Raw genomic sequence first — 14,688 nt, 5'->3', positions numbered from 1 at the left:
GCATCACTGCAACCTACTGTATAAATCAGCAAGCATCAGGATGTTAATTACTCCATTATATAAGGCAATATAATGCTGCCATTATTGCAGCTGGATAAGCAAATACGGGCTTACCTGAAGAAAATATTGTTTTTCAGCAGATGAACTAGATATAATGGTCAGTCACTGTCTGTTGACACATTAACTTTAGTCTACTGAACAACACTTACAATTAAGCCACTGGGGAAGTCTGGGGGGGGCGGGGGGGTTGACGTAACGGAAAGACTATGGATCCAATGTAGGCAAAACTCTCAGCAAATCTCAAAATTCTAGGTGAGCCAAAGATAGCTAAGTCAGACGGGACCACTTCTGTCATATTGACTACAAGAAATTTGCCAAATAATGAAGGACAGAATGAGGGACTGTTGGGTACAGTTCATATGTATTTATTACACATGTGAATTGTACATAGTTTGTTTGACTCCTTCTCCCCCACCTTTTGCATGTTGCTTGTCTTCTTCAGATGAAAGCTTTGTAGGGCAGGGATTGTCTCTCTCCCTGTGTGTGTTAATGATGCTTGGCAGATCAAGGGCTCTGATGGAATATAAAATAAAATAAATAATAATAATAATAGTGATATTCCTGCTTCTGGAATATTAGAAGGGAAAGAGTGTGTCTAGTGATTAGAGCAGGGGCCTTGGAATCAGGGCTTCTGGCTCTGCACTGAGAAGCTGCATGACATTGGGCAAGTTAACCTCTCTATGCTACAATTTGCTTATCTAAAAATGGGTATAATAAAGGATGGTTTCTTGCCTAAGTGTTCATTTGATGGAAAAACATTAACATATACAGAGCCCACCAATGGGACCTGTATATGTTGATGTTTTTCCATTGTTGGTGTGGAAACAGGGAGTGAAGCCAAGCAACAGCAGATTGAATGAAAGAGTTATAAAATTCTTGCTGAAAATGAAAAATAGGGTTAGCAATGATCCAATGAAGATCATGTGACCTTATCCGTGAATAACCTAAAACTGACCTTTGTAACATAATGGATGCCCAGTGGGATGCATAAGGCTGGAATTAATGAGAATTATCACAGCTGGAGCTGTTACCAGAGGAGAAGAGTGCATAACAATTCTGGGAAGAAATCAGAGACCACAGAAATACAATATTAAATTACTGGTGTATTATTCTTTATATTTATTATTATTAATATAGCACCAAACATGTTCTTGGCACTTTGCACCAAATGATCCAGAATCTGAATTGTACATGACATTGGGACATAATAACTTTGACAAAATTACAGAAGAATTTGTTACTAAGAGCATCCATAGCCAAATGTATTATTTCAAGGACTATGGCTCTGATTTTGCACTTACATTCATTTTACCATAGTGTAACTTACTGTCATCACTGCCGATTGATGCTAGTATAATTGAGATCAGACTTGTGCACTAGAAGTCTGTGCAAACTGTGAACACACCTGACTGGTACATACAGATGGGGGCTTTAGAAAGTTTGGAGGAGATTTAATATGGTTTGAAAGATAGAAAGGATATTGAGAGGATTTTTCTTTGTTCCCGGAGACAAAGGGCCTGCCCGAAGACTGGCAGCCCCCAATGACTTCAGCAGGAGTTCTGTGTGCTCAGCACCTCTGAATATCAGATAGACCCTGATTAATTCAGATATTGTCCGTGCCAAACATAATGCAATTTTGTTTGTAGTGGTCTGAGTTTTTATTTTATAGTCATGTTCTACGTTCATTCCTTATCCCAAATACTTTTTATTTACAATACTTTGACTCTTCCTTTACCTGAATGTGGATAATGATGGTAGGAGTAGGAATTGGGAGAGGCACTTGGGTTTATATCCCATGACAGTCATAACTTACATTAAAATAACAGCCCTCTTATTTGAGCCTATATAAATGTATAATCCCCTGTTCCATTCAGACAAATGTAAGGCCTACTGTAATAACTATGTTTCAGAAAGAAATATAAAGTGTAACGGTATCAGGTTGAAAGTAAAGTCATTAACTTTGCTTTTTCCTTAGCCTCAGTAGCATCGAACTTTAGGCCAAATCCTGCTTGTTGTACTCACCCGAGTAATCCCATTAAAGTTAACAGCACTACTTTCATGAGTAAAGTGAGCAGGATTTAGTCTTTTAATTTCTGTTTTCAACTCTCCAATGCAGCTTCCCCCCGACCTACCCCCCTCTTTTTTTGCACACAATAAAATAAGAGGCTTGGTGTACTTTATTAATCAAGTATGCTTTCCTTCAAATTAAACTGTGAGACAAACGCACTATTTTAATATTTCAAGGAGGCTGAGAATAGGTACTAGATCGTCAGCCATTATTCTTATCATAGTTTCTAACCAGTGAACTCAGAGGCAGTTAATCACTCACATGACTCTTAGGTCAGGCTGGTCCTAACACCACAAAGACCGTACTTTTATTACATCAGATTATTATAGTCATTGTTAAATATTTACTAAAGGCAGCAAGTCTGAATGGCAAAAAAGCTGTGTGGGTCTAACAGTGCTGGGAAACACTGTAATAATGGAAAGTGGGTGTGCATTAATACAGTATTTGCATTTTACCAGAGCAACTAGATGCCATTGAGCCAAAAAACCTCACATTTTCAGATCGCCTGGAAGGAAAGTTGTAGGCTCAGGCTAACACAGAGAAACTGGAGACAGCCAGCATCTCCCTGCGACTAAGAGGCCTGGCAAAATGGAAGCAACAATAGGTTATAATAGACTAAGGGACCTCGCCCCTCCCTTTTACAATCTTCCAGTGGAATGAATGGAATATAAATACCAGCCAATGGGAGGCCAGCTCCTGCTGTATATAAAACTGGTGAGGCTGTGGGGGTGAGACTCCACTTCATATAGGTCTCCCTGTGACAGCTTTGGGGGTGCAAGAACAAGGGCGGTTTCCTTTTCTGTGGTGCCCGGTAAGTGCTGGGGGAGCTGACTGGCAATACTAAAATTGGAGGATGATCTATTTGGCCTGTTTTAGACAGTTTGATTTAATACAACTATTTCGAGGCAACCCCCTCTCCCAAAAAAAACCCCCCGAAATTGTAATCCAATGGGTCAATATTGTATTGCGGCTGAATGTATTGTTTGTTAGTGCTAGCTACCAAAGGGTCCGGAATGCGTCTCCGGACCCTGGAAAAAGGAGGGGAGGCGGTGGGGTGGGGGGTCTTACAGATGAAAGGAGAGATGGAAACAGATTATAATATGGACGCCCAGAATGTAACCAAGGAAAAACCAAATAAAGCCTAACCCGATGCAGGCACTGGAGGGTTTGTTAAACTGGATCGGCTCTAACTTTAAAGCCAGGCTAAGCCGCTATTTAGCAGGGTATTTACATAGATTCACCCCCACTCGGGTGACCCGAAGGGAGGCGTTTGTTACATAATGGCTTGGGGTAGGGGATTGTTTCTCCCGCTTCCCAAAGTGGGTAGACAGTGCTTTTGGGATGGGCGAGCTCTCCCCAGCCGGCGCTCCCGCAGGGTTTGGAGAGGGTCGGGCTCGCTTGCGCTGGGTGTTGGGGATCTTTGCCCCCCAGGCTTGGGGAAGCCGGAGGAATTTTTTTTCCCCGGTCCTCACCTTCTCCCCTCCGGCGCTGGCTGGCCCAGGCAATCTGCTGCAGCCGGACGCTCCCTGCGGGATTGGATTGCGGTTGCAGCTGGGTCCCGGCTCCCCGCGGTGGTTGCCGGGGTGCTGCGTTCCCCTCTCTCCCCCCAGCAGGTGGGGCGAGATTGCATCGTCCTTCTGGCCCCGGCTGCTGAGCCTGGGGAGAGGGGCTGCATTGCGTTCCCTCTTCTAGCCCGGGGCGGGGGGGGCGCTTGCATTGCACTGCACTGCACCCTCCGCGCCGGTGCTGGGTCCTGGGGAACGGCTGCTGTGCGCTTCCCACTGCCTCTCGGCGCAGGCAGGTTGCATGGCAGGTGCAGCATCACCCTCCCGAGCGCCCCCCGCCCGGGGCCGGAGGGAGGTAACCCGGCCGGGTCGGGTGCGCCGCAGCTCTCCTGGCTGGAAAAGCTGCAGCCCCGAGCTCGCGGCTGCGCCCCCTGCCTGGAGGTGGCCCGGTGCTGCCTTGAGCTCGGGGAGCGGCCGCTGGGTGGCCGCTGCCGAGCCCGGCACCTCTGCTGCGGGGAGTGGGGGCAGCGCAGGTCTGGGGGCAGCTCGGCCACGCGGCTCTGGGGCTAACGCGGGTTCCCCCTCCCCTGAAGGGGCCCCTCTCGGGTAGGGCCGGGGAGAGAGCTCTCCGCAGGGGGGCTGGCCACTGCCTATACAGCCCCTGTGCGGGAGACCTGGCACTTCTTCCCCAGACTAGGGCAAGTCCCCCACCCCTGGCTCTGCACCCTCCCTGTGGGGAGAAGGGGGTAGCCCTGCCCACAGGGTGCCCTTGTTAGGAGGCCGTGGAAGGTGCCTTAGAGGCCAGGCAGTTAACTGGGCCGCAAGCAGGTGGAGTACATGCCAAGGTGACCTTGGTGCAGGCCATGGCGTCCTTCCAGCGGCTGCCTGGAAGGGCGTGCCAAGCTCTGAAGGTGAGGTTTCCCCTTTCTTCTCCCCTAGCACCTCGCAGTCAGGCGTCAGTCATGCCATTCTCAAACAGCCACAACCTCCTGAAGATGAAGTACTCTGCTACGGATGAGTTCCCAGACCTGAGTGTTCACAACAATCACATGGCCAAGGTGCTGACCCTGGACCTGTACAAGAAATTGAGGGACAAACAGACTTCCAGTGGATTTACCCTGGATGATGTCATCCAAACTGGGGTTGACAACCCAGGTAAAGGACCGAGCCTCTTGATCCACAAACATCTGTTCTCCCTCATTACAGGAAGTGTGTCGATAACAGCACCAAGGTTCCTTGAGCTGTGAAAATCTCTCAAGCAGCGAGTCCTGGCCCAAAAGCACTGCCCACTAAGACTTAAAGGTGGCCTTCTCCCATTGAGCAATGCAGAGAACACTATAAATGCATGCAGTGTTCTGACAGACCAAACACTCAAATTATGTAACTGCTCTGCTAAATGCTTTGATCTGAAACAAAATCTGACTAAAAGTGTAACTTAGCTACAAACACCATGACTAAAAATTTGATATTCTGAGGGCTTACCCGGCTGCTTTGATCTCTCCTATTCCAAACTGGCTATGTGAAGTTCTGTGGCACTTCTTTTAAAAAAAGGGGGAGCAGATTAATGTGTTAACATTCCAGTATTTATTTTTACTCTAGCAATATCAAAATGGCCCAACTAAATAATCAGAGACTGCCTCCTGATGAGGAGTACCCGGACCTGAGCGCCCACAACAACCACATGGCCAAGGTGCTAACCCTGGACTTGTACAAGAAACTGAGAGACAGAGTTACACCCAGTGGCTTCACCCTGGATGATGTCATTCAGACTGGGGTTGATAATCCTGGTAAAATGCATTGAGAATATTCTATGTGAACCAGCTGAAATCAGTGATGCATATGGTGACTAAGTTTGTGGAGTTGAGTCTTGTGAGCAATGCAACTCCATCAGTAGCAGTCTGAACCAAAAATCAAGTTGTCCATGAAGTCCAAGCCCAGCGTATTATAATGGATGCAATATCTGAGCTGCCTGAGCATAAAATATCTGATTAAACTATAGCTAGTAAAATTGACTATGGACAAAAATCTTGTGCTGAACTAGATTCACTTGTCCAAATGTAGCTTATTGGCAACAGTTATGGGTTTTCAGTAACTTTACATTTCATCCAGCTAATGAAATGTAAAGTGTCTAAGATTTGTCTTCAACTGGTTCTTGTCTTGTGTGTATGTGTAGGAATGTATTCCTAAGTGACTAGACCTACCATTATAAGGACAAACTTATCTGGTTAATGCTGTTCCGGGATACAGTCAAACGTCACCCAAATCTGGTTCTTACAATTCTGTTACCACTCCAGGCCATCCCTTCATTATGACAGTAGGATGCGTAGCTGGTGATGAAGAATCTTATGAAGTGTTTAAGGATCTCCTTGACCCAATTATCAAGGACCGACATGGAGGCTACAAACCAAGTGACCAGCACAAGACTGATTTGAATCCTGATCACCTACAGGTATAGAGTCTTTCATCAGCAGTGGTCAGACATCTGACAAAAGTATAGTTTTGCCCAGGCTTTTCTAAGTGTAGTTGCTTGTCCCTGTCAGTCAGAATCTGTTCCTGTGACTTGCGTGACCACCTGTTAGAATCTGTTGTATTCCTATCCTATTGCTCTCTGGAGCCTGTCTCTCAGTAAGGACTCTTCCGCACAGGCTGGGTGGAACCACTTTTGAATGACTACTGCTGTCCTATCTGACCTGAGATACTGCTGTGACTTGGGGCTTGCCTACACTGCTGCGTGGGGTCGATCTAAGATATGCAATTTCAGCTATGTGAATCACGTAGCTGAAGTTGACGTACTTAGATTTACTTACTGCAGTAAGTTGACAGCTGACGCTCTCCCGTCGACTCTGCCTGCGCCTCTCATCCTGGTGGAGTACTGGAGTCAATGGAAGACCTCTCAGCGGTCAATTATCACATCTAGTACAGATGTGATAATCGACACTTCCCCGCCCCCCATTCCCCCCTCCCTGCTGGATTGATTGTTGCCTGCCAATCCGGCAGGTAGTGTAGACAAGCCCTTAGCCCACTCTGCTCTAGTGGAACAGTCACACCTTTCGCAGCTGTGAGAGCTTCAACATCCACATTTGTACTTGACTTCTGGGGCAGCCCTGTCTCACCCTGCAGGATCCTTAAGGATGACTCTAGGCTGGGTTCTGGTACACAAGTGGCTCTTACAAACCACTTGAGCTGTTGAAGTCACTACTATGTAGTATCCATTCCAAAGTTTGAGTTCAGGATCTTTCCAATTGTTCTAGAAATATTAAACTACTGGGAATCCCTAACAACATGTGTGAACGATCTGTAGCCAAAGTAGATTTTTAAAGTTAAATGGGAAGACTCTTAACTGTAGCAACCCGAGTTCATAACTCTGTTTGCTACCTACAAGAGTTGACTAGCATCTAAACACAACAAGGAGCTGCCTAATTTACAGCCCACTTCTGGAGGGGAAATAAAACCCTAAACTTGGGTAGAGACAAATACAGATCTAAACTTCTGTTAATGAGTTGATCTTTTCCAACTATTAGTAAAAGAAAGCAGCTCTAATGTATTGAGAGCACTGACAAGAGGATTGTATGCATGCAGTACACTAGCTTATCCACTTAATATGTGGTAGTAACATGATGTCTTGTGTTTGAGTTAATGCTAAAGCCTACTCAAATATTGAAGGCTTTGGGGTCAAATCATGCTCTGAAACCAACAGGGGCTGTGCATAATTTAGGGTAGAACTTGATGGCATGGTTGCACTTCTCAATCTCTTATAGGGTGGTGATGACTTGGACCCCAACTATGTGCTAAGTTCCCGTGTCAGAACTGGTAGGAGCATCCGTGGATTCTGTCTTCCCCCTCATTGTAGCAGAGGAGAGAGACGGGCTATCGAGAAGCTTTCTGTTGAAGGTAAAATGAAAGTTCAGTTATTATGGACTGACTTTCGATGTGTGTCAAACTGAGGCTAACAATTGAGGAGGTAGAATATTTTTGCCTACCTCCTCAACTTCAAAAATCTCAAATATTAGGGCACCAAATGCAGAATTAGGAATCTGACAAATTACCACACGTAGCTGGATGTCTAACCTAACAACTAGAGCTTATTTTTCAACTGGAAGTGAATTGGAAGCCAGTAGAGGGCAATTGGATTTTATTAAGTAATGAGTTTCTGACCTTGATGGCCTTCCTGGCTGTGTGGGATAACAAGTGAGCATGCATTCAACTAGAGCAGGTGTTAAACTTTTCAAATCCAGTGATGTATTGCAACACTTGTGGTCTTAACTACAGCTGTTGCCATCTAGCTTTCCACTAGGATGACACTGTGGGAGTGGGCTGTAGGTTTCAATGGGATGTATTTTAGGAGACTGTCTTGTACAGTGGCAATGCTGTCCTCGTACTGAGACCACTCTGCTCAGGACTCTTCAATACAGAGAGTAATATTACTCTAACCTCTAACTGACTGGAGTGGCCTTGCTTATTCATAGCTAATACCACTTCCTGCTAGCAATATAGGTCCTATTAAATAACCCTAGTTGCATAGCTCATAAGAAAACAAATGCCCTTTTAAAGATATAAAGGCTACAGTAACTCCCAACAATGTGCAGCAGCCTGATAGTTCCTTCAAAGGTGAATGAGCCAAGCACTGCATGGTCCCTGACAGTAAGGGGAGGAAGGAAACAAAACAGATCCATTTCAGAAATGCCACCAGGCTTGTGTCTCTAGCCTCTCAATTGCTGGGAACATATCAAAATACCACCTAGCATCCTGTTTGTGTCCTAAACATGAATCTTGCTTTCAGCCCTGGCTAGCCTGGAAGGTGACCTTAATGGAAAGTACTATGCTTTGAAAAACATGACTGATGCAGAGCAGCAGCAGCTGATCGATGATCACTTCCTATTTGATAAACCAGTTTCTCCTCTCCTGTTGGCTTCTGGAATGGCACGAGACTGGCCTGATGGCAGAGGCATTTGGTGAGTATATGCAATGGAAACCAGAATCCTTTAAAAATGTCTGCAGTGGGTACCAGGCAGAAATCTGTGGTCCTGAATAATCTAGCTGAACGAAACAGTGTTCACTTGGCAGAAACTTGCATATTGTCTTTGCTTTTAAAGGGGTATTTGAATCTGGTCTGACTTAAATGTGAGCTTTAATATCTGCTTCAGTGGGCCACAAGATCAAGCCCATAAAGCTAAAATTTAAAAAGCCCTCAAATTTTAAGTTCACCCCCATTGGTATGGCTGTTGCTCTCAGCCTCTTTACTAGGGACATAAGAATTGCTCCACTGCAGAAATAATTCATTTAAGGGAGCAGGGAGGCAGCTTAAAATCCATTAATGGTGAACTAGTGGCATTGTCACTATGATTAATGCAATCTAGCCTTTTGGAATTGAAAAAAATAACTGCAGTAAAAATGGCTTCACTGAAAACACAAGGCAGGAAAAGCAATGCCTTCTGCAGCAATATAAACAAAGCAAACCTAAAAGGGGACTAGTGTCAGTCTTTCTGCTTATGGTGAAGAGAAGACTTGTCCTCTTACATGGCTTTTTTGCATTGGAAACATCAGGCCTTCACTTTTCTGTCTAGAAAGCTAGCAGTATGCCTTGACCCAGGAACAAGTAAAGGGAAGGAGTTAACTTGTCAGACCTCTAACACCCAACCAACTAGTGGAAGAAAAGCTTTCACAAGAACATTTTAAGTATCTTGTTCTCCTCTACACTGAAGATTGAACTCCTGCAAATGTTCCCAGGTCAACAAGAGTCACTAAAAGCTTCTTGCTACACTCAGTAGAATTCCTCCAGTCTTATGCAACAGTGGGATCTTGAATGCGTTTGTAGGTCACCTTTCCAAGAGAACACTCATCACCTGCCTGCAAGAGATAACACTAGATAGCTTTGTCGACTGAGCCATGACTCTAAAACCTTAGTCTCTGATTAAATGGAAGCTTTTAACACTCCATGTAACCTTCATCTTGACAGCTAACTAATTCAGTACCCAACTTGATTGCTGTCGAGGACTAGCTTATCAGTACTGCAATATGAATTTTTTTATCTGGCAGCAGCAACTAAAATCCAAAGGCAAGGGCAGATGGACCAATGGGTCACCAGGCTTGCAGCATTCTTCCTTCGAAATTGCAGCTTAAAATTAGTATCCAAAATTTTGTTTCTTAAATCTACTCATATGCTGAGTCCTTGCTGCATGTAAGGTAACTTAACTGACCTTGACAAGACAGTTAGGTTGCACCTCATGTTTCCTTGCGTACCATAGATGGTGTGAGATAGAAGGTGCAGACTGCTGCCCTAGCAGGAATATTTGCTAATGTATTTCACCCGTTACACTGCCTGACAGTGACACTTTATGGAGCAAAGGGACTGAATCTTTCTGTCCCTGGGGACTTGCAAATTAATTTAAGACCTGACATGGCATCAGGTTGAGCAATAAGATCATAGGAAAGGGTGCACAGGATGTGCACATCTTGATGGCTATAGTCTAAGATTTAGGTCATGTCTAAGCAGGGTGGAGGAGGAGTCAAATAACCATTCTTCAGATGTTAAGGGCAGAAAAAGCTGAATTGCATCTTCCTTTGTTTTGGGAAGGTCTCTATATGGAGTTGATTTGACCCTTTAACCTACAAGGGCAGATTCAGAGTTAAAACTAAATCTAATGTAACTGTCATGTAAGAGTAAATGACACTAAAGTCAAAGCATATCTTCAGTACAACATGAGCTCTTTAAATCAGTCCATCTCTTACTTGGACTAACCCATTGTAGATTTCCAGGTGGCAATCCAAGTGAGTAAAACTCTACTGCAAATGGAGAAAGGGGTTGTTTGGCTTCTGTCTTCCAGGCACAATGACAACAAGACCTTCCTTGTCTGGATCAATGAGGAAGATCACCTTAGAGTTATTTCCATGCAGAAAGGTGGCAACATGAAGGAAGTGTTCACCCGCTTCTGTACTGGGCTAACACAGGTGAAGTTAACCTTTGTAACAAGAAGCCTAAAGAGAATTGCTCTTGCTTTAAATGGTGCAGGACTTGATGCAGTGCTCGGAGTGCTGACTTAAAACAGGCTCTAAAAATATACTGCCATGTACTTCTACTGTGTGGCGTGGAGTCTCAGTGCAAGTACAAGTCCTGTATTGTGCTTGTGTAAACATCTGACAATGTAGCTTAGGCATCTGGTAGCATCTTAGTGTATCTTTCCACAAGTAAATTCCAGGGGTGTACAGGCTCAAACACCTACTCTGACAAAGTAGGTTATTGTTATGAAGCCTAGAGGAAGGTCCTCTAATGTCCTGATTGGCTTCCTCCTCTTACATGGGTTTTAATTAAAATGTATGAACTCCCACTGCCTACAGACAAATAATGGAACATGTCTTGAGACTCAGTAAATGTGTAGTGGTGCTCCACTACATCAAACACCTACTTTGAGCCCTAGGTACCTTAGCTAAAACACTAGTGTGAGGGGGAAGTAAAGCCAGCACTTCCTCCCCACGTCCACCCATGCAAAGAGGAACAAACTCCACTAAATCAAGCTTGGCAACATCACTAAATATCCGCTCTCTTCCCACAAGCCTATGTCAACAGATGGGCTTAGATGCTACCCTGAAAGCCACTAAATATAGACTCATTCAGACACTGGGGAACAAAGTAAGTTCAAAGATCTGTTTGGGGGAGGAAATGCCCTGCTGGTTGCCCTCACTTCTAAATCCAGGGGTCTTTAGCTTCGGAGGTTCCACTGATAGCAGCTGTTCAACTCAGGTCATACTGCTATCTGGGGAGGGACGGTGAATCATGGAGCTAGATACATTAATGAGACTGTAAATAGTCCTCAAACCTCAAATTCTTAAACCTTTGAGAGACTGCCTAGTCTGTTCCTCCGCTAAAGTAGTCTTTTCTCTCTAGATTGAAACTCTCTTTAAGACCAAAAACTATGAGTTCATGTGGAATCCACACCTTGGCTACATCCTGACCTGCCCATCCAACCTTGGGACAGGTCTCCGTGGTGGTGTACACATCAAACTACCTAACCTTGGCAAGCATGAGAAGTTTGGAGAAGTCCTCAAGAGGCTGAGGCTGCAGAAGCGAGGCACTGGTGAGAAATGGAATCATAGAATATCCAGGTTGGAAGGGACCTCAGGAGGTCATCTAGTCCAACCCCCTGCTCAAAGCAGGACCAATCCCCAACTAAATCATCCCAGCCAGGGCTTTGTCAAGCCTGACCTTAAAAACCTCAAAGGAAGGAGATTCTACCACCTCCCTAGGTAACCCATTCCAGTGCTTCACCACCCTCATAGTGAAAGTTTTTTCCTAATATCCAACCTAAACTGCCCCCACTGCAACTTGAGACCATTACTCCTTGTTCTGTCATCTGCTACCACTGAGAACAGTCTAGATCCATCCTCTTTGGAACCCTCTTTCAGGTAGTTGAAAGCAGCTATCTAATCCCCCTTTCCCCCCAATTCTTCTCTTCTGCAGATTAGACAATCCCAGTTCCCTCAGCTTCTTCTCATAAGTCATGTGCTCCAGCCCCCTAATAATTTTTGTTGCCCTCTGTTGGACTCTTGCCAATTTTTCCACATCCTTCTTGTAGTGTGGGGCCCAAAACTGGACACAGTACTCCAGATGAGGCCTCACCAATGCCAAATAGAGGGGAATGATCACGTCCCTTGATCTGCTGGCAATGCTCCTACTTATATAGCCCAAAATGCCGTTTGCCTTCTTGGCAACAAGGGCACACTGACTCACAGCTTCTCATTCACTGTAATCCCCAGGTCCTTTTCTGCAGAACTGCATTAATCACTTCCTTTAAACACTCTATTGGCAAGTAGGTTTGGGGCCTGAATTACTCAGAGGCAGTGTCTAGAAGACTAATTCCCAGTTCATACAGTCAGGGCCATCCCTAGTGGGGGTGCAGGGCCCAGGACAAATCAGCCTCCCCACTAGTCTCCTCACAATCTGCCCCACCCAGCCACTGCTCACCACCACCTCTTCCTCACAACACCACCACCACCCCCTGCCTGCCTCCCCACTCACCTATCCATCTGGCATGCCTTCCCCCCACATCCACCTGACCACCACTCTCCTCCTTTCTGCCTGCCTCCTTTCCTGTCTGCTGCTCCCCGTTCACCTCCTCATCTCGCTCACCCACCAGCCTCCTGCCTCACCTCCCTGCCCACCTCCTCACCTGAATATCAGGACAAATGGTGCCCTGATCATGCATCGGTTGGGATGCAGGCAGGGGTGAAAGTAACGTAAAGGACTTACTGGTACACCGGAGTCCTGAGCAGGGGCATGGTCTCAACCAGAAGAGGTGGGGCCTTTAAATCTTGATTTAAAGGCCCTGGGGCTCCAGCTGTGACTGGGAGCCCCAGGGTCTTTAAATCACCCTGGAGCTACCAGGTGCAGAGGCAGCTGGGAGCTCAGGGGCAAATTAAAGGGCACAGGGCTCCACTCATGGCAGAGCTCTGGGCCCTCTAAATCACTGGCAGCCCTGTTGCTACTACCCTGGGGCTCCAGTGGTGATTTAAAGGGCCAGGGCTCCCCTCAGTGGCTAGAGACCCAGCCCTTTAAATCACCACCAGGGAAGCCAGTCCGGTCCAGCACAGCATACTGTACAGTATGCCAGACTGTACCAGCTTACTTTCACCTCTGGATGCAGGACAAAGGGCTAAATATCAGGACAGTCCTGATTTTTATCAAAGCACAGGGGCCCAAGGCAGTTGCCCCAGTTTGCCCTACCCAAGGGATGGCTCTGCAGTCAGTAGAGGGACAGCACTCCAGGATGACTTATTAAAATAAAAAGTCTACTATGTGGAGGCAAATGGGATAGAGGTCTACAGAACTGCACTGCAGCATGCTATTAGTTAGCACCATTTACAGTCCTTGTCCAAATCCTCCCCTTGTGCCTATGGAATAGGCAGCTTACCCACTGTGAGTGCCCACAGCTACAGTCATGGCTAAGGAAAGTGGTTTTTTTGTCCCACAAGAACAGTTCATCACTTATATCAAAACACTCTAAAAGCATCAAGCTACCTGGCTTCTGTCCAGTAGAATGCTCTGCCAATGATGCAGATTATCCTAGGCACAGAGGCTGAGTTACTTGCAAAGGGTCACTCGTAGTGGTAAAGCTGGGAGGGGGAGAGTCCTGTGTGCTAGAACTTGTACTGTACTACTAACTCAGCAGCAAACGGGAAGTGTCCCTCTGTTCAAGCCATGCCCGTCCACCTTCCTGTCCATAACCAGGTATGAATGCGGTAGTCCCAGTTGCCAGGCCAGCAAGGGAAACTCTTTTGCTATGGTCTCTCCAGCACTACACAAGATGTGAAGGACTTCACAAATCTAAACTGAATCTCCTCTTTCTTCAGGGGGTGTGGATACTGCTGCTGTTGGAGGAGTGTTTGATGTCTCCAATGCTGACCGGCTAGGCTTCTCTGAGGTAGAGCTGGTGCAGATGGTGGTTGATGGTGTGAAGCTACTGATTGAAATGGAAAAACGCCTTGAAAAAGGCCAGTCCATTGATGACCTCATACCAGCTCAGAAATGAAAGCACTTTAATTCCATGCTTCCTAACTTATTGGATGAATAATAAACATCACTCCAATCAAAGCCCTGGGGTCAAAAACCCACTAGTAACACTGTAGAACAGTCTTCCATCCATCTGTGTTAGAGTTTATTTTTTTGATGGCTGAGATGTTGCTGAAAAAACTGAAATAAACTATTGTTTTGGCCTGACAAATGTGTCTTAATTAAACCAAATCTGTCTGAATACTAAAATCTAGCATGGCAGCACAAGGCAGAGTGACATTTGGCTGTTTCTTCCAGCTTTCTGGAGTGGCAGGACTCAGTGTTGTAGTATCTTCCTAGCTGGGCTGCTTCCCTCGAAGTGAATTCTGAACTTGATACACCCACTTGCAGTTCTAGAGGAACAGTCTTTCCACCACCTGTGATGTTAGTTGTTGCTGTAACTTTTTTTTTAATCCTGGTAAGTGGCATAAAGAACAAATGTTCATATTTCAGCTAAAATACTCTCCTGTAAAACGGCCACATCTCTAAGACCTGAGCATGTGCAGTCAGCC

At 45.7% G+C, this 14,688-nt stretch overlaps 1 protein-coding gene and 1 long non-coding RNA gene across 6 annotated transcripts; one reads left to right on the top strand and one right to left on the bottom strand.

Annotated features, from left to right (window-relative positions):
• Nucleotides 1-435: 435 nt before the first annotated feature.
• On the bottom strand, nt 436-13,056 carry LOC122466268. Of its 2 annotated transcripts, none has more exons than XR_006291659.1 (3): nt 12,878-13,056; nt 1,016-1,116; nt 436-573 (listed from the first exon to the last, which is right to left on the bottom strand). It is a non-coding gene; the product is annotated as an uncharacterized LOC122466268 (long non-coding RNA). The 2 variants fall into 2 exon arrangements; XR_006291658.1 differs by lacking the exon at nt 12,878-13,056 and adding an exon at nt 3,601-4,186.
• CKB (creatine kinase B) lies at nt 2,805-14,344 on the top strand. 4 transcript variants are annotated; one of them, XM_043549052.1, is made up of 8 exons: nt 2,805-2,935; nt 4,569-4,788; nt 5,928-6,082; nt 7,392-7,524; nt 8,414-8,585; nt 10,458-10,581; nt 11,516-11,705; nt 13,978-14,344. In XM_043549052.1, the coding sequence occupies exons 2-8, from the start codon at nt 4,596-4,598 to the stop codon at nt 14,154-14,156; spliced, it is 1,146 nt and encodes a 381-aa protein (XP_043404987.1). In that variant the 5' UTR covers nt 2,805-2,935; nt 4,569-4,595; the 3' UTR covers nt 14,157-14,344. The 4 variants fall into 4 exon arrangements, with proteins under 4 accessions (XP_043404987.1, XP_037756945.1, XP_037756946.1 ...); XM_037901017.2 differs by having other exon boundaries at nt 2,809-2,939; nt 4,573-4,788; XM_037901018.2 differs by lacking the exon at nt 4,569-4,788 and adding an exon at nt 5,233-5,420 and having other exon boundaries at nt 2,813-2,939.
• The last annotated feature ends 344 nt before the right edge of the window (nt 14,345-14,688 follow it).

Source organism: Chelonia mydas, chromosome 6 (assembly GCF_015237465.2).
Source record: "Chelonia mydas isolate rCheMyd1 chromosome 6, rCheMyd1.pri.v2, whole genome shotgun sequence".
NCBI lineage: Eukaryota > Metazoa > Chordata > Testudines > Cheloniidae > Chelonia > Chelonia mydas.
The sequence above is the reverse complement of the archived record's forward strand: the minus strand, read 5'-3'. Positions and strand labels throughout refer to the sequence as shown.